The sequence below is a fragment of the Mesoplodon mirus genome (assembly GCF_964341445.2).
Source record: "Mesoplodon mirus genome assembly, chromosome: 18".
NCBI lineage: Eukaryota > Metazoa > Chordata > Mammalia > Artiodactyla > Ziphiidae > Mesoplodon > Mesoplodon mirus.
The window spans coordinates 19452557-19479038 of NC_138994.1; the positions used below are offsets into that span (position 1 = coordinate 19452557).

At 53.7% G+C, this 26482-nt stretch overlaps 1 protein-coding gene across 3 annotated transcripts in view; it reads left to right on the forward strand.

Annotated features, from left to right (window-relative positions):
* The window catches only part of SDK2 (sidekick cell adhesion molecule 2), a 261648-nt gene that overhangs the window by 149489 nt on the left and 85677 nt on the right, over positions 1–26482 (forward strand). For all 3 annotated transcript variants that reach the window (XM_082604032.1, XM_082604030.1, XM_082604031.1), the window contains exons 3-5: positions 331–437; positions 13683–13830; positions 19098–19231. In XM_082604032.1, coding sequence (XP_082460158.1) covers positions 331–437; positions 13683–13830; positions 19098–19231 — 389 coding nt within the window. The remainder of the gene's footprint in view (positions 1–330; positions 438–13682; positions 13831–19097; positions 19232–26482) is intronic.

A 26482-nucleotide genomic window follows, 5' to 3' on the forward strand; every position in this document is an offset into this window, starting at 1 on the left:
AGGTCACAGTCAGGGGAGGACAGTCGCCTCCAACAGACCCAAAACAGTCCTGGGAGGCCTGGTCACGGCCACGGTCAAGGGCTCAGGCTCAGCATCTCCTGTCCTTGGGAAAGTGCAGGCTCCTTCCTGGGCAGCTGAGCAAAAGCCTTTGGGAGGGACCTCTTATTAATAAAGACCCTTCTGTGACCCCCATGGTAGAGCCAAGGGCTCCCTGGCACCTTTCATTATGGAAGAGGGTGATGTGGCGACCTCTGCCCTCTGACCCTAGTTTGACCTCTGCATCCCTGTAGCTGCCCGACTTGGCTCACTGGCTGTCTCGTCTGCCCCCAGGTACATGATCACCAGCCTGGACCGCACCCACGCCGGCTTCTACCGCTGCATCGTGCGTAATCGGATGGGCGCTCTGCTGCAGCGGCAAACCGAGGTCCAGGTGGCCTGTGAGTACCACGCAGACTTGGGGCGGGTGGGGGGAGGGCGTGAAGCGGGAGAGGATCTGCAGAGTCGTCACCCATCGGCCACACGCTGGGCAGAGCCAAATCCCAGCTGTGGCTTTCCACGCTCCCTGGGTGCTAATGGTGACCCTTCCCGCCATCTGGGAACCAAGGCCCAGAGAGGTGGCAAGCGCTCTCAAGGCCACACCGCTGACACGTGACACACATCTGCTGGCTATGAGTTCAGCACTCTCTAGATGCTGCTTCTGCTTTGAAAAGGAGGCCCTGTCACCTGCTTCAAGGGGCTCCTCTGGGTTTGGCCTCCAACTTGGGGGGTCTTCGTCATGGCAGACTCCCCGGGCTCTTCTTGGCAGATTTCCCAGGGCCCCCCCATGACCTTAACTTTTCCATCTTCCAGCTTGCTCAGCCCTGGAGCAGTAACAGCCTGGGGGTCTCCACGGTCTCAGGAGGCGTTGGGAGATGGCTGGTGTGGGTACCGTAGCTCTAAGAGGGAGAGGGGACCTGATGAGTCAGGGTTCCTGAAAGGGCCAGACAAGCAGAGGGTAAGGTAATAGACCCTCGCCGAGCCTTTGGGGTAACAGACTTCCTCCACTGCCACCAAGCCCCTCAGATGGAGGACAAGAGGGAAGCCTGAGAAGAACCCAAGGGCATCTCAGGGACCAGCGCAGCAATCCACCCCCTCCCCCTGTGACTCAGTATCCCCTTCCCAGACCTGCCCAGACCTGCCCCCCATTCTAAGATAGCTGCCTTAGAAATGAGCCTCATTATGGGCTGTTTCATTCTGGGATTTTTAGGAGGAGAGGTCCAAGTTTGCACCGTGGGCCACGGGGGTGTGGAACGCCTTAATGAGCCCTTAAACCTTTTTTTTAAAAAAAGGACACCCTCTCATCTGGGGCCCACTGGGGCTTGACTCAGATTTAGCGCAGGAGAGAGCTTGCTACTTGGAGAGAAGTGGGGGAGAGAAATCGAGAAGAAAACCTCAAGTGAGGGCAAAGAGTGTTTATAATAATTATGGAAAACAACCGTAATCAGAAGTGGAGGACCGATTGTCCCATAAATCAGCACTAAAGGCAACTCAGCTTACTCAGAGGAGTGGAAAAGCCCCGAATTAAAATGATGGATCAGGGCTGCTGGCAGCCAGCTGGAGGGCTCCCACAGAGCTTCATTTAGCCGGTGCCCAGAGTCCAGCAGTGCAGGGGTAGCCGTGGGTCAGCCCGCAGAGAGACTGCTCGTGTGTGTGACTGTGTGCACTCCAGGGTGGGTGTGGGTTCAGGCATGTGTTTGTGCAATTGTGTGTCTGGATTGGTCGGCGTCTTTGTTCACCTGTGTGCACGTGAGAACATGTGTGTGTATGTGCAGTTGAAAATACCTTTCAGGACACCAATCAGTCCAGGCTGTCGGGGGAAGCAGGCGAGTGTCTGTTCCACAGCCTTTGCTCACAGGAGACGATAGAACTTTCTGGAGTTGAAAGCCGCAGAGATGACATGAGTCTCCCCTGGGCTGGCTCTGCCAATCAGAAAGAGAAAGGAAGAGGAGCAGTGTCTGTGTGGCTGAGATGTTTCTTTCCTTGGTTGTGGTAGGGATCCAGGACCCCAGAACTCGGCCCCCTGACCCCTCTCCCACCATAGGCATCTTCCTTTTCACATGAGGATGCTCCCTTGAAACCGGGCCTGCATGTGTATGGATCCTGTCCCCAGACCCAAAGGTACCCTCCTGCCCCCAAGCAGAGGGATGGGTTGTGACCAGGCCCATGTGCAGAGCAAGCGAGCCCGTGCACGGATGGAGGGCAGAGGCCTTTGTTAAGGACTCAGGTGTCCCTGGTATTCCCTGCATGTGGCAGACAAGGGCTCAGACTGACCTGGGGGTGAAAAGCAGATGGCAGAGACTCGAGCTAGCCAACACCCTAACTGTCTGCCCAGTCACAGACCCTCGAGGTGGGGGTCCCCCGCCACGTACACACATATACACACACGCACAATATGGGCTCTCTGGGTCCTGAGGGTCCTGGACCACTCCAGGTGATGCCGGCTGGAATGACCCCAGGTAGCGGTGACATGCAGGGGGCCTGGCCCAAACCCATGAGGGAGCCTGGGACTCTGCAGTGCTGAGGTCCAGTCAGGGGGGAAGGGTTGGGAGGGAGGGTGCTTAACAGTGTTGGCAGGCTGTGGGGTGCCTGTCACCATGACTGGCAGCACGGTTGATGAAGAGGTTAGGCTTTCGTGTTGGACGGACCACATTCGAATCCTAACTCTGCCCTCAGTCACTGTGTGACCCCAGGGAAGTGACTGACCCTCTCTGAGCCTCACCCAGCTCAGGTTCCTCATCTGTAATGTGCATCTAGTACTACCTCCCCCTAGGCTTTGCCCTTCCTTGAGCCCGTATCCACCAATGCACCTAGCCAATGCCTACAGATAATACACTTTGATTCAGTGAGAGTAAATGCTACAATGAATATTCTATATTATCATTTTAAAGAAGGAAGAAACAGGCCTCAGGATGGAATGGCTTCCGGGAAAAGTTGTCCTGGCCAAATGCAGAGCAGGGAGCTGCCACTGTCCCCTGGGCCATCGGCCAGCCCGGCCCCTTCCCCTCCACCACCTCTCACAGGGGGATCCCTGCCCTGCTACTCAGAGCTACCTGTCACCCTGGGCTCCAGGCACCTTCTGGACACAGTGACAACCATGGTTGTCACCATGTGGCCACCAGGCCACATGGTGTTGCTGCTGCTGAGCTGTGCAGATGCGGTTACAGGCCCCTGGCAGAGAGCACGGGGCACCTCGAAGGGGCCGAAGGGGCGGTGTGGGGAGACCCAGCTTCAGCCCTTCCTGACACACCAGGTGCAGCTCCCTGAGCTGGTATCCGGGGGCCGGTGCCGAGACCCCAGCCTCATCTGCCCCGGGCCGCTTTGCAAGCCTGAATCTCTGTCCTTCAGAGCGTCATCAAGCAGAAAGCACCCTGTGCAGCCCTTTGGGCCCTAAAGCAAAAGAGTTAGGGGAGCCTTAGAAACTTCCGTCTGACAGCTGAGAAAAGCACTCGTCTTAACAGATGGCGGTTTCGCCCAGCCCTGGTGGCCACAGTGGGAGAGAAGGGAAACTCACTCACCTTCCCCCATCCATCCCCGCCTCATCCCAGCCTGCAGAGTGGAAGCCCCCATCCCCATTTACAGATGAGAAAACTGAGGCTCGGTGTGGCTGAGGGGACTCGCCGAAGTCACAGTTAGGAGGCACCAGAGGCAGAAGCTGAAGCCATGACCTGAGTCCACACCTCCCCACGCTGCTGCCTGAGGGCGAGAAGAGAAAGATCAAAATGGGGTCCAGCTGAGGGGAGGGCAGTCGCTGCTGGGGCCAGGGGTCAAAGAGAATCAGAGGGACACCTCTGGACTGTAATAATTCGTGTCCAGACAGCCCTGTGAGTAGATGCGGCCCCCACCTAGGCTGAAGGCCATCTCACGCCACCAGGTGGCCTTGACCCGTCACCCCTTTTCTTTGCTATCAGCAGACAAAAAATTAGCTTCCGGGTTCTTTGTGTGCCAGGGCATGACCCCTGGGAGGATGCGAGGGAGAAACCGTGGATTCTAGTCCCAGTCTGGTCGGGGACTAGCTTAGGGCTCTGGACACCTGGGGAGTAGGGGTCCAGGGTGCAGATGGAGAAGGAAGCACAGCTTCTGTTTCCCTGAAAAGATGAGCACAAGCCCGAGAGCCTTCAGAACAATCACAATCACAGGTCCAAGCTGGACACCCGTGTCCCTAAGGAGATGCTAGTGAGATGCAGCAGAGCCTCCAAAACTCTCTGCCCTCCGGTGAAATTGTGCAAATGTGCACTCTTCCCTCCGTGGGTCCCTAGGGCAGGCCTCAGATGTAGGAAGGCATATCTAGGGAGCCACATCTTGAGATGGGGAAAGTGAGGCTTAGAAAGGTCAGAGGAGGGACTTCCCTGGCGGTCCAGTGGTTAAGGCTCTGTGCTTCCGCTGCAGGGGGTGCAGGTTCTATCCCGGGTATGGGAACTAAGATCCCACGTGCCTCGTGGTACTGCCCCCCAAAAAAAGATAAGGGCTCTTAAAAGAAAGGTCAGAGGACAACCCAAGTTCCCACAGCCAGTCTTTCTACCCTCTCCTTTCTCCTGCCTTGCCACCAGCAGCCGTAGAGTGGAGCCATGAACCCAGCCATGGACCCAGCCATGAACCCTGAGTTCAGATCCCCCTCATCTCTCCCTAGCTGTGCGACCTTGGGCAAATTACTTAACTTCTGTGTACTTTTGCCTCCTCACGTGTAAAAGGGAATGTTCATATTAGTACCTACCTGGCCGGGTGGTCACAATAAGTCATCAATCAGTGCACACAAGCCATCATAAATGGCACCCAGCCCAGAGAACACTCGGGGTGGCAGAGTGTACACGTCTTCTCTCTGCCAGGCCAACCGGGGAAGGCGTCCTGGGATAAACATTCACACCCTTTCTCATTCTGTCTACCTTCGGAGGTATGGTCCTAGGCGCCACCTCTGCTCTCCAGGGCTGGGGCTAGGGTGAGGCAAGTGAGGCAGGGAGGATGCAGAATTTAAGGAGGGGGGCTTCCCTGGTGGCGCAGTGGTTGAGAGTCCACCTGCCGATGCAGGGGACACGGGTTCGTGCCCCGGTCCGGGAGGATCCCACATGCCGTGGAGCGGTTGGGCCCGTGAGCCATGGCCGCTGAGCCTGCGCGTACGGAGCCTGTGCTCTGCAACGGGAGAGGCCACAACAGTGAGAGGCCAGTGTATCATTAAAAAAAAAAAAAAAAAAAAAAAAAAAAGAATTTAAGGAAGCACTGCCTCTCAGGGCCTCAGCGTGTGCTTGCAGGACCCTGACAGTCTGTACCTCCTTAAATCTTTCACCTTCTTCACCCATCCCAGTCCTGGGCCTCTCCCAGATTTGTGCCCTGCAGACCTCCTGCATCTGTCTGTCCCTCCGTCTGTTTCTTTTACACAGACACACAGATGCTCACTGTTCTGAGGACGGATGGGGCATGGCTGCTTCTCCAAACCCCTCATCTTCCCTCCTTGGCTGTTTCTGCTTCCCGGGGTGGGAGGGTTTTGTCCTGGGGTTTCAAGCAGCCAGTTCCACAGGGACTGGATCAGGCCAGGCCAGGCAGGCCCCACCCCTGGCTCTTATCCCCTCCTCCCAAAGAGGGGCTGTGAATTGGGTTCTAATGAGAAATTAATAAGGCAGCTGTGCTAACCACTAATGATAATAGCGAAGTCATTACAAAAAGATTCTTTACATGTTTTTTTATTTTATTAAATTTATTTATTTACTTTATTTTTGGCTGCGGTGGGTCTTCGTTGCTGTGCACGGGTTTTCTCTAGTTGTGGCAAACGGCGGCTACTCTTCATTGTGGTACGCGAGCTTCTCATTGCGGCGGCTTCTCTTGTTGCGGAGCACGGGCTCCAGGCGCGTGGGCTTCAGTAGTTGTGGCGTGTGGGCTCAGTAGTTGTGGCTCGTGGGCTCTAGAGCGCAGGCTCAGTAGTTGTGGCGCACAGGCTTAGTTGCCACACGGCATGTGGGATCTTCCCGGACCAGGGCTCAAACCCGTGTCCCCTGCATTGGCAGGTGGATTCTTAACCACTGCGCCACCAGGGAAGTCCCCTCTTTACATGTTTTTAATTACAGCAATTAAGGGGAAGTCAGTAAAATATCCACCCACCTCCCCAGCTCCCTTCCTGACCCCACCTCGAGTCTGTTTTTATGAAGTCGCCATAAATTTCTGGCATGTGACAAGTGGACTGAATGGCTGAGAGGGTTGGGCAATGGTTCTGGAGTTGGCATCCAGATCCCGTGGGCACCTCTTTGTCCTACTCACCTGAGCAGCATCCCTGACCCCATCCCAGTCCTCACCAGGTGGGCGGATGGCTCAGACTTGGAACCCCCAGCCCCAGCAATAAGCCCACCCACACATCAGAGGGCCAAGAGCCCCTGCTCCACTGGGGAGTCTGGCCTGCCCCCCGTTCTGCTGGGCAGCTTGGCAGCCACCTGTACAAAATGAGAGCTGAGGGCATCAGACCCATTGTCACATGGACTCGAGTTGATGTCCAGAGTGCCACCAATGGGCCCATTTTTCTTAATCCTCAACCTGAGTGTGTATGTTGAATGTAGAATGGAGATGTGGAAGGAGGTGTGGCAGAGGAGGTGAGGCCTTGGGGACAGATGGTGACATTCTAAGATACGATTGGGCGTTTCAGTGTTACTCAGGATGCAGTGGAAGTCATGGATGGTTAGAGGCAGAGGCATGATACAACTGATTGGAGGGAGAAACAGCATGTTCATAAGAAACGAGCACAACCACAGGGAAGTACCATCCCATTGCGAAAACCAAAGAGTCTAGCGAGACAAGGTGTTAATACAAAGTCTCACCACTGCTGGTGGGTGTGTGAATTAGCAAATGGGTACATGTCAGGAAAACAGCTTGGCATGACCTCATACGATTAACATTTGCACAACCTACAGCCCAGCAGTTCCACCTTTAGGTGCATCCTCTAGAGATTCTCTCAGCCACATGTGCTAGAATATCCACATGAGACTGTTGTTAGCAGGACGGCAAAACACTGATAACAAAGCCAGCCTGCAGCAGCATTGTGCTATCTTGATACATGGACGTCCAAGCAGCTATGAAAATGACTAAACCAAGTACAAGGACGGAGATGGAGCTCCCAAAAAACATGTTGCACAAAAAAAAGCAAATCACAGTAGGTGACATACAAAATAACCCAAAGGGCTTAGAAACAGGCTAAATTAACAATAAATTGTTTGAGGATGCATCTACGTGTGGTGAAACTTGAAAGAAAAAAAAAAGCAATGACATGATTGACACAGCATCCAAGACGGCAATTACCTCTGGCGAGGGAGGGGATATGATGGGAGGAATGCCGTGGGGGAGAGGGACGAGGTTTGTTCATGTGCTGTTCCTTAAACTGGCTGGTGGGTACATGAGCGTGCATTCTATTCTTCTTCCTTGAACTATTCATATAATTATATTCGCTATTTTTTATGCATGACATATTTCATGATAAAAAATGTTTTATAAATAAAAGCAATAAATATATTCTGAAATGGAATGCATAATTTACAAAATCTTTTTTTTTTGTGTGTGTGGTACGCAGGCCTCTCACTGTCACCGCCCCCCGTTGCGGAGCACAGGCTCCGGACGCGCAGGCTTAGCGGCCATGGCTCACAGGCCCAGCCGCTCCGCGGCATGTGGGAATCTTCCCGGACTGTGGGACGAACCCGTGTCCCCTGCATCGGCAGGCAGACTCTCAACCACTGCGCCACCAGGGAAGCCCTACAGCCCTACAAGACCTTTTAATATATAACAAAAACATCAGGAATTAATTTTAGGTCACGTCCAGCTGTGCCCCAGGCCCATACTTCTTTGCTCTTGGGGGAATTTTTAGGAAAAGTTGGATCAGCGCTGCGAGGAACAACGTGGTATATTAACAAGCATGTATCTTGGAGAGGAAGTATAGTAGATGAACCGTTATCTGTTTCCACCTCAGTGGGAGTGAGTTTTCCTAGGAGATCCTGGATCCCCAGCCCCATCAGTGTGCACTTCCCTCTAGCCTTTCTCCTGCACTGGCTGGCTGAGCAGACTTCTTCTCAGCACCACCCTTGCAGCTGGTGTTCAGGACATACACGCCTGTGCGCTGGGCCCCCTGAGCAGAGGGAAGGGACTCCCTGACCTAGGAGGACCATGTGGCAAAATGGAGTAGAGAGAATTGGGAGGGTTCTGGGGCCCTAAGAGCCATAGGGAGGGGAGACTGTGGGATGGAAGCGTGAATGAGAGCATCAACCGCAAAACTTGGACAAGGCCAGCTGTGCCCTTCCTTCACCTATCCATCCTGCCATATATACATACATGCACACAATCACCCATCCCTCCATCCACCATGCCTCCCTCTCTCCATCTATCCACCCATCCATCCACCCATCTACCTACTTATCCAACTGTGCATGCATCCACATATACATACAATCATCCATCCCTCCATCCTGCATTTCCTTCATCCATCCATGCCTCCTCTCCATCCATTCATCCGTCCATCCATCCCTGCCCTCATCCAATTACCCATCTATCCATCCATCTCTTCATTCATCCGTCCACTGAACAAACCCACCACCCTGCCCTATTGGCATTTTTAAATTTCCTCAAACTAGCACTTCTCTCCTACCTCCTAGCCTTCGCATACTCTCTTTCCTCTGGACTATCACCACACCGCCCCCCACCACACACACACGGCTAACACCTACCCTTTATTTATGTCTCTGCTTACAAAAAAGCCTCACCCCCCACCTCCCAGTCTAAAGTAGGTTCCCTTCATGTCGCCTCTCATTAAAAAAAAAAAAACCCTGGGGACTTCCCTGGTGGCCAGTGGTTGAGAGTCCGCCTGCCGATGCAGGGGACACGGGTTCATGCCCCGGTCCGGGAAGATCCCACACGCCGCGGAGCGGCTGGGCCCGTGAGCCATGGCCGCTAAGCCTGTGCGTCCGGAGCCTGTGCTCCACAACGGGAGAGGCCACAACAGTGAGAGGCCTGCGTACCGCAAAAACAAACAAACAAACAAACAAAAAACCCTGTTCCTTCTTCCTAACAGTTGTCACAATATGTCCCTGAATTTCGTTGGGTTGGTTTTCTTATGCCTGTTCCCCTAACCAGACCATAAGCTCCACAAGGACAGTGACCGGGTCTTTCTTCAGCACCTTCTGCAGAACCTGCCTGACCCATAGTAGGGACTCAATAAAGAGTCATTGCATGATGGCATTGGGTGAGTTTAGAGAGAACCTACTGTGTGCAGAGGACGGGGCCTGGTGTCGTATAAGGATTTGCTCATGAATATAATTGAATAGAACTGCCTCTTGAGGCTTTCAGTGTAGTAGAAAGAGATAAAGAATGTGCATGAAGAATTTTAACGCAGGGGATGAGTCATGGAAGAGGTGAGGAGGAAATGCAAAGGGAGAGCCGGGTTTGAATGCTGGCCGGCCCAGCCCTAACTGCGTACGTTGGATAAGCCACTCTATCTCCATGAGCTTTAATTTCCTCACTGACGAAATGGAGCTAATAAAACCCGAGAGAGGAGGAAAAACACGATTACCATGAAATTGCTTTAAATTGTTCAAATATATCTTCGGAGCTCTGTGAAAAGTTTTTTAAATAGATAAAATTATTGTAAGAACTGAAATCAATGTGATTTATTGATGCAATTTTTTTATAGACAGAGCCAAGTAACAAATTAGTAAACAACTTAAAAATGTGTATTTAGGAAAGTTGAGCTTTGTCATGTCATTATGCAGATGAAATGAGACAATCTGTGTGAAGTCCACCTAGAAAGAAACCTGACGTAGGGTCAGTGACTGTTTGGGTGGCATGGGATAATCTTTGTTGAAGAGGTTGATGTTTAAACTGTGAAAAATGTATAGGATTCCAGTATTTTAATATTATAAATATTAGACACAGTTTTTAGCACTTGACTATACTCTTCCTGTTTCTATGGCTGCATAACAAATTACGCCCAAACATCATGGTGCACCACAGTCATTTATCATGCTCACAGATTCTGTGAGTCTGGACCAAGCACGGTGGGAACAGCTGGTCTCTGCTCTTGGATGACTGAGGTCTCAACTAGAAGACCCAAAGGCTGGGGGCTGAAATTATCTGAGGGCTCGCATGTTCATTCACATGTCCAATGTTGATGCTGGCCATCATCTGGGACCTCAGTTCCTCTGCACAAGAGCTGTTCCTGTGTCTGTGTGAGCTAGATTGAGCTTCCTTACCATATGGCAGCTGGATTCCAGGCAGGAGTGTCTGGAGAGCCAGGTGAAAGCCACATCCTCTGATGACCTAGCCTTGAAAGTCACGTAGCATCACTTCCAGCGTATTCTACCAGTATAGTCACAAAACCCCCAGACTCAAGGGGGAGGGGTCTTAGCCCCCACCTCTCAGTGGCAGGAGTATCAATCACACTGTAAGAAGATCATGTTGAACGGGAGATAAATAGTAAGGTAGCCATCGTTTTTGTTTTATTGAAGTATAGTTGATTTACAATGTTGTGTTAGTTTCAGGTGTACAACAAAGTGATTCAGTTATACATACATATATATATATTCTTTTTCAGGTTCTTTTCCCTTATAGGTTATTACAAAACATTGAGTATAGTTCCCTGTGCTATACAGTAGGTCCTTGTTGTTTATCTACTTTATATATAGTAGTGTGTATGAATTAATCCCAAATCCCTAATTTATCTCTCCCCCCTTTCCTCTTTGGTAACCATAAGTTTGTTTTCTATGTCTGTGGGTCTATTTCTGTTTGTATATAAGTTCATTTGTATCATTTTTTTTATGTAGACCATTCTCTTTTTTTTTTAATAAATTTTATTTATTTATTTATTTATTTATTTATTTATTTTGGCTGTGTTGGGTCTTTGTTGCTGCACGCGGGCTTTCTCTAGTTGTGGCGACTGGGGCTACTCTTGGTTGTGGTTCTCGGGCTTCTTATTGCGGTGGCCTCTCTTGTTGTGGAGCATGGGCTCTAGGCTCACAGGCTTCAATAGTTGTGGTGCATGGGCTTAGTTGCTCCGTGGCATGTGGATTCTTCTCAGACCAGTGATCGAACCTGTGTCCCCTGCAATGGCAGGCAGATTCTTAACGACTGCACCACCAGGGAAGCCCTGAGAGATACTCTTCTTAACTCCAGTTTACAGAAGAGGAAGTTAAAGCTCAGCAAGGTCAAAATTTTGCCCAAGGTCATGCCTAATAAGTAACAGAAGTGGGATTTGAATTCAGGTCTCAGTGACTCCAAAGCCACCACCGTTACATTTACTGCTTGCCAAATTAGGACAAGGATGCCAACGGCAGGTTTCATTTCTTGAGACACTTACTTGACTAGATCCTCCTGGGATGCTGTTGAATCGTGGTGCCCTGGTGAATCATGGCTTGCTCTGGTGGCATTCCAGGCAGGGTCCCCCACACAAAGAAAGGCCCTGAGGTGAGAAGCGGGGTGTAAGTAATTCACTATGGTGGGGGACGCAGGACGTGGTGTGGGCGTTAGGACAAGAAAGGTTGGTTGGGGTCAAATTAGGGAGAGACCTTGAATCCAGGCAAGGGAATGTAGACTTTCCTGGGGCAATGAGGAGATACCAGAGGATCTGAGCAAGTCAGAAAAATTAATCAGGAGCAGTGTGGAAGATGGGGGAGGTGGGATCCAGTGTAGGCCATGATGTAGGGGCGGAGTCCGTGCAGCCAAGTGATGGGGCGAGCGTGTGGGTGGGGCCTGGGCGAACAGAGGGGCCGTAGTGCGGGAAAGGAAGCACCACGAAAGTCTCCAAGGATCTGAGCCCAGGTGATCTGGGCAGGTACAGGTGGGGCAGCTATTAGCAGAACTATGAAAGCAAGAAGGGAGGCTTGACAGGGAGGTAAGAAATACCCAGCATTTCCTGTGGCAAGTCGGGTGTTGGGTATTGGAGCTCAGGGAGGAGCCAGGAGCCAGATGTGAGAGCCTTTGCAGAGAGACTGTGGCCAAAACCATCAGATTAGGCAAGGCCTCCAAGGGGGAATGTGGCCAAGAAGAGATTCAAGCCCAGGGCTTTGGAAAACAAGAGTGTAGGCCGGTGGTCCTCGAACTTCGGCGTTACAGCAGAATCCTCGGGGAGGTGAGTCAAGGACTCAGAGACCCAGGCACGTTGAAGCAGGGCCTTTCCGTGCCCTAGGGGACGAGGGAAGGGTGGGAGCAAATTTCTGGGCTTACCGTGTTCCCTAGGGATTCTGAGACCCACCAAAGTGTAAGAACCACTGGCTTCAGCCCAGCGGTACTTCTCAGCCTTGGATCGTGTTGGAACACCCTGAATGGCTCTAGACATACTGATGTCTGGACCCCAGCCACCCCAAAAGGTTCTTACCTCTGAGAATATTAAAGAGGGTTCTAAGGGGCAGTCAGGCTGGGGACTCCTGGCTGAAGGAGAGGAAGAAGAGCAGTGGTCTTGGAGCGGTTAAGAAATAAATCAAAAAAAAATTAAAAAAAGAAAGAAATCAAAGCAGCAGGACACCCATATGGCTTAGCATGTGGCCCCCTTGACCCAGGAGGGAACAGGTGGGCAACGGGGACTCACAGCCAGTTTTCGGTGGTCTGAACCTTACTGCACATGGGATTCTGATGGGAAGCCCACACCCTGTACCAGGGACATCAGAAGTTTGGGGATGAAACCCCAGCATTAGGTGCTTTTAACTCTTGACATGTTACTCAGTGACACAGGGCCAGGTTTGAGGGCAAACAATACTTCTCACACTTGGATGTGGACACAGTTGACTGGGAGTCTTGTTAAAAGGCAGGTTCTGATTCAGCAGGTCTGGGGGGCGGGGCGGGCCTGAGGCTCTCCCTTTGTAGCAGGCGCCCAGGTGGTGCCCATGTGCTGGCCCACGGACCACCCTTTGGGTAGCAAGGATGTGCATTCATTTTCAAGAGTCGTGGTCATCAGCACCAACACCCCTTCCCACACTCCACCCATCTCCACGCCTCTGCTCTTTGAGTCAGAGTCCATCCAGATCCCAGCAGGCAAGTGGGCAACCAGAACTTTCCCACCTGCATCTCCGCGGCTCCCCTCCAGGCTGACGCAACATCGGAGCTGGACCAACGGTCCCCTCTTTATCTGCCAGGGGGGTAGGCATTCTTTCAAAGGAGCAACGTGGTGTTTGTGTGCAACATCCATGCAGCCTCACACACTTCACCCAAGGGCACAGGAAACTGCTCCCCAGATGTGCCCTTCACCCCACACCTAAACCGCTGCCGCACTACAGGGCAGGGAAGGAGGGACAGCTCTGCCTGTCTCCAGACTCTGAGGTCTGAGTTCAAATCCTGCCTCCACCCTGTTCCAGCCACGTGCCTTTGGACAAGTCAACGAGCCTGTTTCAGAAGTTTTTCCGTTGTAAACTGTTTGACATAATGACCCGTGTCTCATGGTTGTTGGATGAATCCATTGCTTCATGGACCTATGGATATAAATGGATACAAACCCCAGAAGTACAAAGCAGAGCATGTCGTAGTGACGGATGGGGTGATGGGGCCACGTGAGGTAGCCGAGTATGGTGGCCGTGCCTCACGATCATCCTGTCTGTCCCCACAACTTCCTTCCACTACCACCACTCCCAGCCCGGGAGCCAGGCGGTCTTGGCTGCCGACCTCCGGCCCCTGACCCCTCCATGTGCCCTTCCCTCCCACAGACATGGGGAGCTTTGAGGAGAGTGAGAAGCACCAGAGCGTCTCCCATGGAGAAGCAGCCGTCATCCGCGCCCCACGCATCGCCAGCTTCCCACAGCCGCAGGTGACCTGGTTCCGGGAAGGCCGCAAGATCCCGCCCGGCAGCCGCATGTGAGCATCCTGCCCTTGGTGGGGCGTAGCGGGGGCTGGCCCCGGGAGAGGAAATGCGGGGCCACGTAGCACCCCCAGATGCTGAGGACAGAGGGCCCTCCCTGCTCTGGGTGGGAGCCAGATGGGGGATATCCCCAGTGAGGGAAGTCTGGTTTCCAGGGGCCTTTCTGGGAAAGTGCGGGACGAGTCTTGGAGCCATGACAGCTCCGTGGCCTCCCCGGGGAATCCGAGGCGTTGGCTCCACTCTCGGCTGGAGAATAATTCTGCCTCTAAGAGCACTTAAAAAACCCGAACTGGCACAGACAGAGGCTCTGTCGCCATGGTTACAGGCCCAGGGTTCAGGGCACACGGGAGGATGCTGCCACCCCCCCGGCAGGGTGTCTCCGCAGTGCGTGTGTGGCTGGGTGTCCACTGGTGTGCACGGCTGTGTGTGTTTTGGCTCCAGGGAGGAGGTGAGGCCAGGAGAGGCGGGAAGAGGAACACACGGTCCTTTCAGCGCTCACAAGGGCCCCTCTGTGCAGCCCGGAAGGGGGTTGTGGCAGCCTGGCTTGTGGGCAGAGTGACAGAAGCAGCGCCTCCACAGAGGGCGAGGGGCAAAGCACAGGGCGCAGTGGCCCTCCTGACCCCCCTGGGAGAGCCAGCCCAGGCTGTTCTCTTTGGGACCCGCACTCTCCCCTACACTCTACTCCCAGAAGAGAAGAAAGACCACCCTGGTCCTAGTCCACTCGGGCCGCAGGTCCATTGTGGGTGGAGCCCATTCTGGTCTCTGTAGGAAGCAGAAGCCGAGACGGACAGTTCTTTCCTCTGGGGAACGTGAGGTCCAGTGAGAGAAGCGTGATCTTAATAACATGATGATATCCTGGCAACAACAGTGGCTGTCGTCTATGGAGTGCCTGCTGTGTTCTCAGGCCTGGGCTAAGCACACCCCCCATCACCCTCTCCTCCAGGACAGACACGCACCTCCCAGGACGAGATGCTCTGTCCCGTTCCCTTTTCCACCCCCAGGTCCACCTCAAGAAATATTTGTTGAATGAATGACCCTCACAACAACCTTACAAGGTGGCTGATTTTACCCCCTTTTTATAGACGATAAAGTGAAGGCCCCCAGAGTTTAACTGCTTTGCCAAATCTCACGCAGCTGGTTCCAGGCTTGCCAACTTCAGAGTCAGGTCCTTAATTCTGCCTTATGTGGAAATTATATGAGAACAGGTACAAAGACATGAGAGCTAAAAAGGATAAAGTGATTGTACTTTTGGAGAATTGGTCCTGGTGATTCTCAACGTGGCTGCCCTCTGAGATGATCTGGGACCATTTAAAATATATTGATTTTCAGATTCTACCCCTCACACATTCTTATTTCATTGAAACGGGGCGTACCGAGGCCTTAGGATTTTTAAAAGCTTCCCCGTGATTTCAGCATGCAGCCTCACTTGAGAGCCAGTGTCCTAGAATGTATCTGTTACCTACAGAGACAATAGTACTGCGTAACAAGTGGTCCCCGTGGCCTGACACAATAAGCATGTATTTGTCATGTGAACCGGCAGATTGGTGAGCTTGGCCTGGCTCTCTCACTGGGCTGGGGCTGGCTGATGAGAATGCCTGGGTGACTCAATTCTGCCCCACGTGTCCCAGCCTCTAGCCAGTGGCCCCTAGCATCTCCTCCTGGCAGTCGCAGAAGAAGCAAAACACAAGCTTCTGCTAATATCCCATTTGTCAAAGCAAGTCACATGGTAGAACTCAGGTCAAGAAGCCAGGAAATTGATTCTGCTCTTGAGTGAGAGGACTACAGAGTCACCTGGCAAAGGTGCTGCTACAGAGCAGGTGACGACTGGGTATACACACATGCACACCTTCCTGGTCACGCCTACCCCCTCCCCACCTCCTCCAGTCGTACCGAATGCACGAGAGAACACTTTGGGGATTTCATCTCAGCAATTACAGCAGATTAATATTCATAACCCAGAGGAAAGGTCCCTGGAAACAAATTCTCTGGTGTCTGTTTGCTGGAGACACGCATCTGATGAGCGCTGTCAGTCAGCGGGGTGCACAGGGTGCTGAAGTCACGTGCTGTCTACAGAGGACCCCTCTCCCTCCCAGGGCAGAAGTGGAGATTAGTAACCCCTGGCCCGTTCCTTGATAGTCATTGTTGAAAAGGAGACAAGATTCCCATCAAAGACACATGCTGGGAGCTTTGGGCAGCTTCTAGGGTGATTTATTTTATTCTTAATTAAATGATCAGTTGGGCTCCCGTGGAGCTCAGAAAAAAGGGCACACTTCATAGGAGTGGGAGATGGAAGGTGGGAGGGAGCTAGGCCCATCAAAGCAGCGGGAAAGACCTAGGAAACTGAAACCAGAGGAGTGTGGCTGAAAAATATCACCAAGCCCCTGCCTGAGAGTAGAGCCCTGATGTCCACGCCCTGCAAGAATTCCAGCAGCTTCCTTCAATGCGGGTGCCTCTGGGGGCAGTAGGCCGGAAGCCCTCCTGACAGCCACAAATAGCTTTGTGCACTTTGGAGGTGAGGGGCAGGGTCGTTCTAGAACCATCTATCAAGGGGAAGGTCATCCTGCAGAAGGCTGCTAGCCCAGGGACCTTCCTTAGCCTCCTGCTGAGGACAGAGGGACAGCAGGTCAAAAGGCCACTGGCCCTTCCCCGGCTCTCTGCCTCCTGTTCACTCCACACTGGGAACTCGAACCCAGGCCCCAGGGTCCCGGACACAGTGCTTTCCTCTAGTTCCAGTCAAGGCCACGCTAGCTGCCTCACAGACGGACCCCCAAATCCCAGGGACTTAGTGCCAGAGAAGTTTATTTCCTGACAACTGAAAGTCCCACCGAGGGCGAGGGATGGGAAGGGCACCCTCCTCCACAGCCAAGTTGGTGGGAGCTCCACCCTCATCCACACTGGGCTCCCAGCGGCCCTGCTGGTCCAAGCTCAGAAGCAATGCACATCCTCTGTATCCCACTAGCTCAGCCAACTGCCCACCTGGGTGCAAGGGGGGCTGGGAAGGGTGACCCCTGGCTTCCCAAGATCTTCAGTTCTCTGCAGGAGGGGAGCCAGAAACAGAGGTAGATGGTGACCATCTCTGCCACCTGGATATGCCGTCCCCTCCCTGACCCAGGACAGGGTACCACCCACTGCACAATCCACACATTCCATGTTGAACCCAACAAATCATTGTGCGGGCTGTCTGGTGCGTGGTGGGACACTTAGCAGCATCCCTGACCGCTGCCCACTAGTTACTAGTACAGCCCCACAGCTGGGGTAACCAAAACCTATCCAGGCACTGCCAAATGTCCCCTGGAAGGTGAAGCCACCCCTGATTGAGAACCACTGACCTAGAAGGATCCATCATAATATAGACAAAATATAGGCAAAGGAGAGAAAGGGGGTGGGGAGAGTCTGTGTGGTCCAGGAGGGAAGGAATTGGAGGTGGGAGGCCTTCTCTGGAGGCCAGAAGAGGAGTTCAGGACAGGCGGGTGTACTGGGGAGGGGGACCAGGCCATGCCCAGGGTGCCCACCTGCCAAAGATTTCATCTAGCTGGCTTCTACATCACCAGGGCAGCGGCGGGGGAAGCTGGAACCCAGGGGGTCCACGTGCACAACTGCTTGTCATGACCCCTGACCTTGGACTGTGTGCCTGGAGAGGGCTGAGTGAGAGGGAGGGGACAGCCTCAGGCCACCTGGGGACTCACAGAAGCAGCCACAGGAATCAGAATCAGCCTCAGCCTCAGGGCTGGAAGGGGTCTTCACCCGCATCTGCCTCCACCCCTTACACAGATAAGGAGACTGAAGCCCAGCAAGAAGGAGGCTGTGAGCTCCTTAGAGGCAGGGGCCGGAGCTCCACCCCGGAGCTGCCCCCCTGCCTTGGCACAGCTCAGCCTCCCTTTCCCCAGCCCTCACCCACCCCAACAAGCTCCACTAAAGGACCAGGGCCCCTGCAGGAGAGTCCCACGTGAGGACATGGTCACCCTCCCTGTCCCATTGTGTCGAGTTTAAAATATTTTAGCTGGCTCTGTTCCCTCCCATCACCTCATTAGCTGGAGGTTAAAAGAGCTCTCCAGGGGAACAGAAACAAAAAAAAGGACATCATTAGGGTTCCCAGGAACTGGGGCAGGAGGGCTTTGTCTTCCTGCTTCCTGGAGCTCAGCAGGCAGCATGAGACTCAGCACGGGAATCCCCAAAACCAGGAGAAGGAGAGACCTCAGCACAACCTGGCTGGGAGAGACCAGGCTGGAGAGGCATTCGTGGGGATGTTTATTTGAGATCCCATTTAAAACTCTGTTACATTCACCTAATGGGAAAATTTGAAAAGAATTCAACTGGATTTGTCCTTGTTAAATGAACATTAAGGATGTTTAACAGCTGTCTCGGGCACATCACATTAAAATCCAGAGAGAGACTTGACACACTAATGGTTTTGTTTGTCCTCGGGAGGATGGGTTAGAGGAGGTGCCTGGAAGAGCCAGGGTGGGCAGTGCTCTTGCACCCACGTCCAGTGGGGTCCCCAAATTCCCGCCTGCAAAAGCCCTGCACCCGGCCTGTGGACATGGGAGCCGAGGGGCTGCAGGATGGGATCCCAGCAGTGGGAACCAGGTTGGGAGCAAACAGCCCATGTCTACACTTCACTACCCGGCCCACCTCCTTTTTCCCTCTCCACCAGCCCCGATGGCCCCTCTTTTACTGACCAGATTTGGGGAGAAGTAAACGGATACCCTAAGAGGGGGATGGGGGGAGATGTGAGCCCCAGAAGGCTGTATTAGAGGCAGGCTATAGCCTTTGAATCAACCTAAACAGATTCAGGATTAGATTAAGGCAGTGATTCTGGAATGATCGTGTTCATTTCTAAATTCATTCTCGTCTCTCATCATTCATTCATTCATTCACTGATTCTGGTGAATGAATTTCTTTAGTTCAACACTCCTGGTGCAGAGGTAGCCCCACACAGCCATCCATGCTGTGACACAGGAAAGGGTAGAATTCCAGGGGAGCTCTGGCCCCTAACCAGGCCTGGGGGCAGGGAGTGGCAGAGAAGTGTCACCTGGACAGTCTCAGACCCCTGGGCGTGTTCTGTACTGGGGTCTGATCCCCAGTGCTGGTGGAGTATTGGGATTCTCTGCAAACTAAGCATGGCTGGAGTTCAGGCAGTAAGTGGTTCCAGGGGGTGGGCTGGAGAAGGGGGTCTTGGGGTGCCTGGCTTCACGTCCCCGCTCGCATCCCCTGACGCTCAGGCTCAGCAGGCCCATCAGAGGCGTCCTTTTCCTCTTCCCAGAGCCATCACCCTGGAGAACACCCTTGTCATCCTGTCAACAGTGGCTCCGGATGCAGGCCGCTACTACGTGCAAGCAGTTAATGACAAGAACGGGGATAACAAGACCAGCCAGCCCATCATTCTCGCCGTGGAGAGTAAGTAAGCCACAGGGCCTGGGACCGATGGTGGAGCGCGTCGTTAAATCTTGGGAATGGGGCTCCGGAGGGTCATTGGGAAGATAGAATGGTGGTGGAGGGGGGAGGCTGGGAAAGGGCAGGGGAGGCGCCGTCCCAAGGAGGAGGAGGTCCAGCTGGGGGTGGGAGTGGGAGGTGGAGGCCGGGAGGGAGCTGAATTCCGCACCCCATGCCCATGACGAGTCTGAGACCCTATCAGGAGCGGGGGACACTTAGCTTGGCTGTTAGCTGGGCCCCTGGGGGCCCAGGGAGGGCATGGGGTATAGGAGAAAGTATGTGCACTAGAGGATTACCATCACCCCTGGGGCTCAGGTGCTGGTGGGGTGAGCCCGCCAGGAGATGGGAAGCTCCTTTTTAAAGAAATATACTGACTGCCTCTACTCAGCTGACATGTAAAAAGCGCCACTTTTACTTGGAGCCAAGCCATCCTCACCGATGGGAACACGTGCTCTCTGCCCAGGCTCCTGCCTAAAAGTGCCCCTGTGTCCATCCCCAGAGACCGCCCTGCACCCTGGAAGAGAGGCAAGGCTCTCCCCAGCGGCAGAGCACAGAGGATAGCAAATGGAAAGGCTGACTCCTTGGGTGTCTTTGGCAAAGAAGTATTTGTCCAGCCAAGGCTGAAGGCAGGTTTCCGATCGGTGATGGAGATGCTGGGGGTGTCCCCCCCGGCCTGGTTCTCCCCGGCCCGCTCACTCCATGCTCCATCCCTGGGATGGAGAGGTGGGGGGGGGGGTCACAGAATACGCGGGACAAGGCCAGAGCTTCCCGCAGCGGCCAGGCAGCCACACAGGCTGGGGGAGCCAGATGCTCACGTCCCTCCACATCTGTACAACTGCTGCTCCAAAAGCCAGCCTCATTTATCATCCACGGTCCTGCTGGCACCCGCCAGCAGCAAGAGAAGGGTGCTCGCCAGCTCGGAACCTTCCCATGTCCTTCCTCTGATCCCAGCCTCTGTCTTCAAGGGCCCAGAAAGCCCAGAACATTCCCCAATCCCGACCTGCCCATTCCTGGGCCTTGTGAACACCAGCAGAACCCCTTCCCATACGTGCAGTGACCTCCTCCCCCCAGACCACATTCCTGTCTGCCTAGAAAGAAACCTGGGTGCAGCGAGCAGAGTTCCAGTCTGGATACTGACCTATCAGGGTCACGGGTGTAACTTCTGACATTGACCTGGGCCAGGGTCTCAGTCTCGTCCCGGCAACCTGGGGCCTAGCCCATGACCTGGGGCTGCTGTTTCTATAGGAAAAGGAAGGTAACCATCAGAGAGACGTTTGTCCCCATGTATCTTCCAGCGCTTAGAATACCTAGAGTCTAATGGAATTGAATCATTTGGTGGGAGGGATGCTCACGGTCCGAGTCAAGGCCAGGCATCTCCCTGGGTGACTCAGCTGACCTCCCCCAGCACCCTCCTCCTGGCGGGAATTGCACCAGCTGTTCTCCTGGCCAACCGGGCGGGCTCTTCACTCTCTGCTGCCTCCCCCAGCCCTCCGGCTGGCCCAAGAGAGCCAGGCAGGGTCCCTTGGGACCCCCATGTGTGCCCAAGCCTCCCCTGCCCCACTCCCGTTGTCTGTTTCTCCCCCACCCCATCGCCCCTCGTCTCCTGCTCTCACGGTGATTTGTACTGGATTGAGAGCAAAATCAGCTGATTATCAGCTAATTTCTCCTCCCATGAGTGACTGCACTTCAAATCCCAGTTCCTGTCACTGACACAAATCCCCAAGCTGCCTGCCTGCCTGCCGGCCAGTTTCCTAGGAACATTTGCCACTTCGCCCACCACCGGCTGCATCTCCCCTCATCTCTCTCGCCCGAGCCTCACCTCTCCCTCTGCTCTCCCCCCTCACCCCTTCCTCCCTCCTCTGCTCAGGGCAGCTCAGCCTCTCAGCAGCCCTCAGGGGACATCCATGCTCTTCAGAAATGGAGAAGGAGAGAACAAAGACCAGTGACCCCCCCAGTTGCCCTCTGCCCAGGTGTCACCCAGGTGACCTCACACGGAGTGTCACAGCTCTTGAAAAGTTCATACCTGGCTGGTGGTCCCACTGGGTGGCAATCAGAGCTGCACTGTCCAATAGAATTATAATATGAGCCACATACGTAATTTAAAACTTGCCACTGGCCTCACTTTTTCAGAAGGAAAAAGAAACAGGTGAAATTCATCTTATTATATTTCATTTACCCAACATATCCAAAATATTAGCCGTTGAACATACAATCAATAGAGAAAATACTAATGAGATGCTTCACACTGGGTTTCTTTTTCCTACTAAGTCTTCAAAATCCGTGTGTATTTTGCACTTAAAGCACATCTCAATTTGGATGCTGGATTTTCATCTGAAATACGTGATCTGTATTTAGATTTCATAAAATTTACAGCTGGAAAGGTGGGATCGTATGCCCAAGTTTTTCCACACATACTTAAAAGTGTTCTAATAACTGATTCGGGGATCCGCTTTTAATTAAATGTAAATTAGGTAAAATTAAATCCCATTGCATCAAAGGGCCACCAGTCATGTTTCAAGAGCTCGTAACCACCTGTGGTTCTCGCCCCACCCCTGCCCATGTTGGACAGGTTAGGTCTGCCCTGGGCCCTTGAGTGCCTGGAAGCCTGCCCAGCAGAGGGGAGCAGCTCGCCTCCCTGCTCCCCACCCACTGGACCCGTGGCCCAGTCACGTGGTCCCCGAGCCACAGTTTCCTCGCCTGTGGCAAAGCGTAGTTGGGAGGAGGGTTCGATGGGATGACTCGGGGAGAATGGATCAGAGTGGGTGTCCCCCGTCTCACCTGTTATCAAAATCGTCCTGGGGCAGCGAGACCCCACTTTGCCCCCATGTGGGGAGCCCCTAAGCTTCCTCGTGCCGCAGGGCCCTGTCCACATCACGAGCTCATGCGGAAGATGCCCGTCCTTGCTCTGGTGTGCATGTGGTTTTCTTGCTTGATCTTTAGGGCCCCATTCACCCCGCTGTCCAGAGCAGTGCCTGAGCATGGCCAGGCTGTCCCCGTCCCCCTGGCTGGCCCTCCAGAGACCCTGAGTCAGTACAGGCCTCCCTGCAGAGAGTGCCTGCTAGAAAGGTGCGTCCTGCCGCGGGTGGGTCCACCCGAGCGGTCCCCCTCTGCCTCCACACCACACCAACAGCCTCCCTTTCCGTCACCCCACGTGCTGGGCACCGTCCGGCACTCTGGTGCTCCATCATTACAGCAACCCCTGGAGGCAGTCTGTTATTCCCCTCCACGAGTTAAAGATGAGAAAGCGGGGGAAACAGGCCTAAGAGGTGAAGCAATTTACTTCCCGGCAACATTTGCTAATGATGCACAAACCCGAGAATGGAACCATGTTTCCCTGGCTGCCAAACTCACCTCATTAACAGCTCCCCAGATGTCCCAGAGGGAAACAGATCTCCCTTTTGGCCACTGCTGCCCTCTGAGAGGCACCTGCTTTCTGCTTTCTCAAGACTCTCCAGAAGTTACCCCGCCCCAGGCTTTACCTCCCAGTCATGCCTGCCACCGGCTCCCAGGCTCTCTCCAGTCCCTGCCACTGGTGACCTCCTGGTTGCAAACCCACCTCCTGCATCCTGATTCTCCTTGACCGCTCAGGACGTTCAGCTCCACTGACCCCCCTCCCTGGCACCCCGTGACCTGAGCTTCCTCAGCCCTGCGTGTCTCCCCCAGTTCTCCCGTCTCCTGTTTCCTTCTCCCCTGATGTGAACAAGCCGATGCCTGGTTCTCTGCCCTTTGTCCCTCCCACTCCCCCACCCCTGGTCCCCGGGGTCCCCCTCGCCCCACCCTCCTATTCTCTCCGGGCGCGTCACCCCCCGGGGCTCCTGCCTCGTGTTCCTGAGTGTCCCCCCCCTTGAGTACCTTCCTTCCGACATCCCACCGCCATCTCCACCCCAGGGTGACAAAACCCCAACCCATCTCCCTTCTTTGAAAACCTGTTCCTCTTGGGCTTAACTTTACTCTGTAAAGGGGGCCCCATGTCCAGCCATCTTGTCCTCGTGTCTTGTGCCCCCTCGTGTCTTGTCCCTCCCTGTAATGTGCCCCCCTAGGGCCGACTTCCAGCCCAGAGCCCAGCTTGTAAATTCTCAGTAATCTGGCCCTGACCCAACTTCTCCCAGTCAGATCTACTCCCCCTAGCAGGGATGGAAAATGGGATTCACCTCATCGGCCAGCTCTGATCCATTGTTGGTGCTTTGTTAAGAAGGATTCTGAGGACACCTCTGGGCTCAGCCAAGAAAAGCACTGACCAATCAGGAGAGTGGGCTGGGGACGGGGCAGCATGTGGGCCAGGATCCATCACGTCTGCTCTGGGGCTCTCCCCCATCATCCATCCCAGCGCTCTGAGGCCACCCTGGCATCGTGCCCACATTTACCTCCGGATCCCCCCATTTACCTCACCTTCACTCACACAGCGCTCCTGTTCTGGAATGTTCTTCCTTCTGGCTTCTCTGAGTTCCACTCAAGTTCCCCTATCTCCTGTGAGTCCCCAGGGAGCACTTGAGGCTTTGCCTGATCTCCTGTAGCCCTGAACACGTGTGTCCTCCTTCCCTCGGTCAAGAGGCCCCTGAGAGTCCATGACTTCCCCTCCTGGTAGCCTCTGGCTCCATCACTTGGTCCAGGCTGGGTTGGGGGTGGAGGGAAGAAGCAAGGAAACATCCCTCCACCCAAGCACAGGCAGACAAATCCCCACAGGAGGGACTGTCATCTATTGAGCACCTACTATGTGCCAGGGACTCTGCGCTTACCCCAGAGCAGCTTAGCCGTGCCCCCCCAGGACCCTCCTTCCAACACCCGTCACGTGCATCTTTAATCTCTTAGATGTCCAAGCGCGGATCTGACTGCTTCCCAGACTGCACACCATGAGGACAGACCCCCTACCCATCTCACTCGGCGGGGAATCCCTGGTACACAGTCTGGCACACACAGAGCCCTTACCCAGAAAAGATTTGTTGAGTCGGGAGCTGATCCCACACAACCCTGAGAGGCGGTGATTTCTACCCCCTTTCTGCAGCTGAGAAAAACCGAGACTCGGGGGATGAGGTGATCAGCCGGAGTCACGCCCAGGATGCCTGGGGCAAGAGCAAGATTTGGAGCCAGGTCTTCCTGACCGCCAGGCCCTCCTTCACTGCGTCCGGGGCCCCTTCCCTCGTACCCTGCAAGCAGCCACCTGGACCTGGGCAGGACAGGGTCCCTGGGTGGGTGTCAGTCTCCCCTTTAACCTCGTAAAGCCAACAAGGCAGCCCTGAGGTCGGGGGGGGCATCCCTCATATTTTTAAACTCTGAGGGCTCTGTTTACGCATCGACGCCGTGGGGCTCTAACTCTCTGTCTTCTCCTCGTACACCAGTAATCTGGGCCTCTGCACCTGCGCACCCCGGCATGTATAGTAAACAATGTGGAGCACACTTTTATGGATTCAGCTACATCAGCAGCTTTCAATCCAATCGTTCTTTATGGCACCTACATGAGGCTTTTATATTGTTGTAGTTATTTGGGTTTATATGCTTCCTTTCTTCCCCTCTTCATTTTAGTTTATTTTTTACATTTTATTCCCATTCTACCTGGGCCTTTCCCAGCAAGGCCTGGAGGCCCGGCAGGAAAACCCTTCCCGGGGCTGACTGGGGTGGACTGACTTCCCCATAAAGCGTGTCTTATTGCTGTTGCCCGGAGGCCGTGCATTTCATTATGGCCTGCCACCTCCAGAGCCTCGCGGTTAGGGGCCACCTGGATGGATTTGTTGTGAGAGAAAGTCTGTGGTGGCTGTATTTCTGGGAGCCATAGAGCAGGTGTACAGAGAATATTGGAGTTTCTGCCAGTATTGGGCCTGCACTGACCCACAAAGTTAAGAACCTGGCCACTTCTTAAACAGCTCAAAAAATATAAAAAAGGAAATGCTCCTGCCTCTGTTAGGAGAGTTTGGGGTGTTGTTTTGCTTTAATAAAACCCAATCATGATAAGTTCTCTTTCAGTTTAATCATCGACCCTGGAAGTTATACAACGATAGCTCCAGTCCCATGCATTCATTCACCTAACAGATGTATTTGAGCACCTACTATGTGCTGTGTGGCATGGTTCTGGAAGTGGGAGTGAACAGGACTATCTTGACTCAGGCTGCTGTAACAGAATACCATAGACGGTGGGGCTCAAACACAGACATTTACTTGTCATAGTTCTGGAAGTCCAAGACGAATGTACCAACATGGTTGGTTTGGGCTGAAGGCTCTCTTCCCTGGCTTGCAGATGGCTGCCTTCTTACTGTGTCCTCACATGGCAGAGAGAGAGATCTGGGGCCTCCTCCTCATCTTATCAAGGCACTAACCCTGTTGGATTAGGGCCCCACCCTTATGACCTTATTTAACCCAATTACCTCTTAAAGACCCCACCCCAAACACAGGGAAGTTAGGGCTTCAACATATGAATGGGGGTGGGGGTGGGGGTGGGGAAAATTTAGTCCAAAGCAAAAACAAATGAGGTTCCTGCCTCATAGAATGTATTAATTTCCTAAGGGCCACAAACTGAGTGACCTATCACAACAGAAATTTACTCTGCACAGAAGTCTGAAATCAAGATGTCAGCATGCCCACGCTCTCTCTGACAGGTGTAAGGGAGGATCCTTTCCTGCCTCTCCAAGGCTTTGGCAGTTGTGGGCAATCCTTGTTGTTCCTTGGCTTATAATTCATTACTGCAGTCTCTGCTTCTGTCTTCACCTGGCCTTCTCCCCTGTGGGTCTGTGTCTAAATTTCCCTCTTATTATAAGGACACATCATATTGGACTTCGGGCCCACCCTGATGCAGTAGGACTGCATCTTAACTTGATTGCACTTGCAAAGACCCTATTTTCAAATAAGGTGACATTCACAGCTGCCATGGACTTGAATTTGGGGGACAGTATTCAGCCAACTACAGGGAGTTTGCATTCTGGTAGAAGGAGGTGGCAAATGAAGCAGTAAGCCAACAAGACAAATGCAGGTGGAGGGAAGGATTTTGAAGGCAAAAAACCAGGACAGGCGGATGGGGACGAGGGAGTGGCTGCATTACAGAAAGAGCGGGAGAGGCCTTGAGGTCTCCAGTGCACTCTCCCTGGACACTGTGTGGAGACGCATCAGCAGAGGAGGTGGAAGGGACCCTGGGGTCAGTGTCTGGAGGTTCGGCTCTGGGGCTGCTGGGGCGTCTGCCCCATGGCCACCTGCCCCCCCTCCATGAGGACAAAGGTCTCCCATGGCATC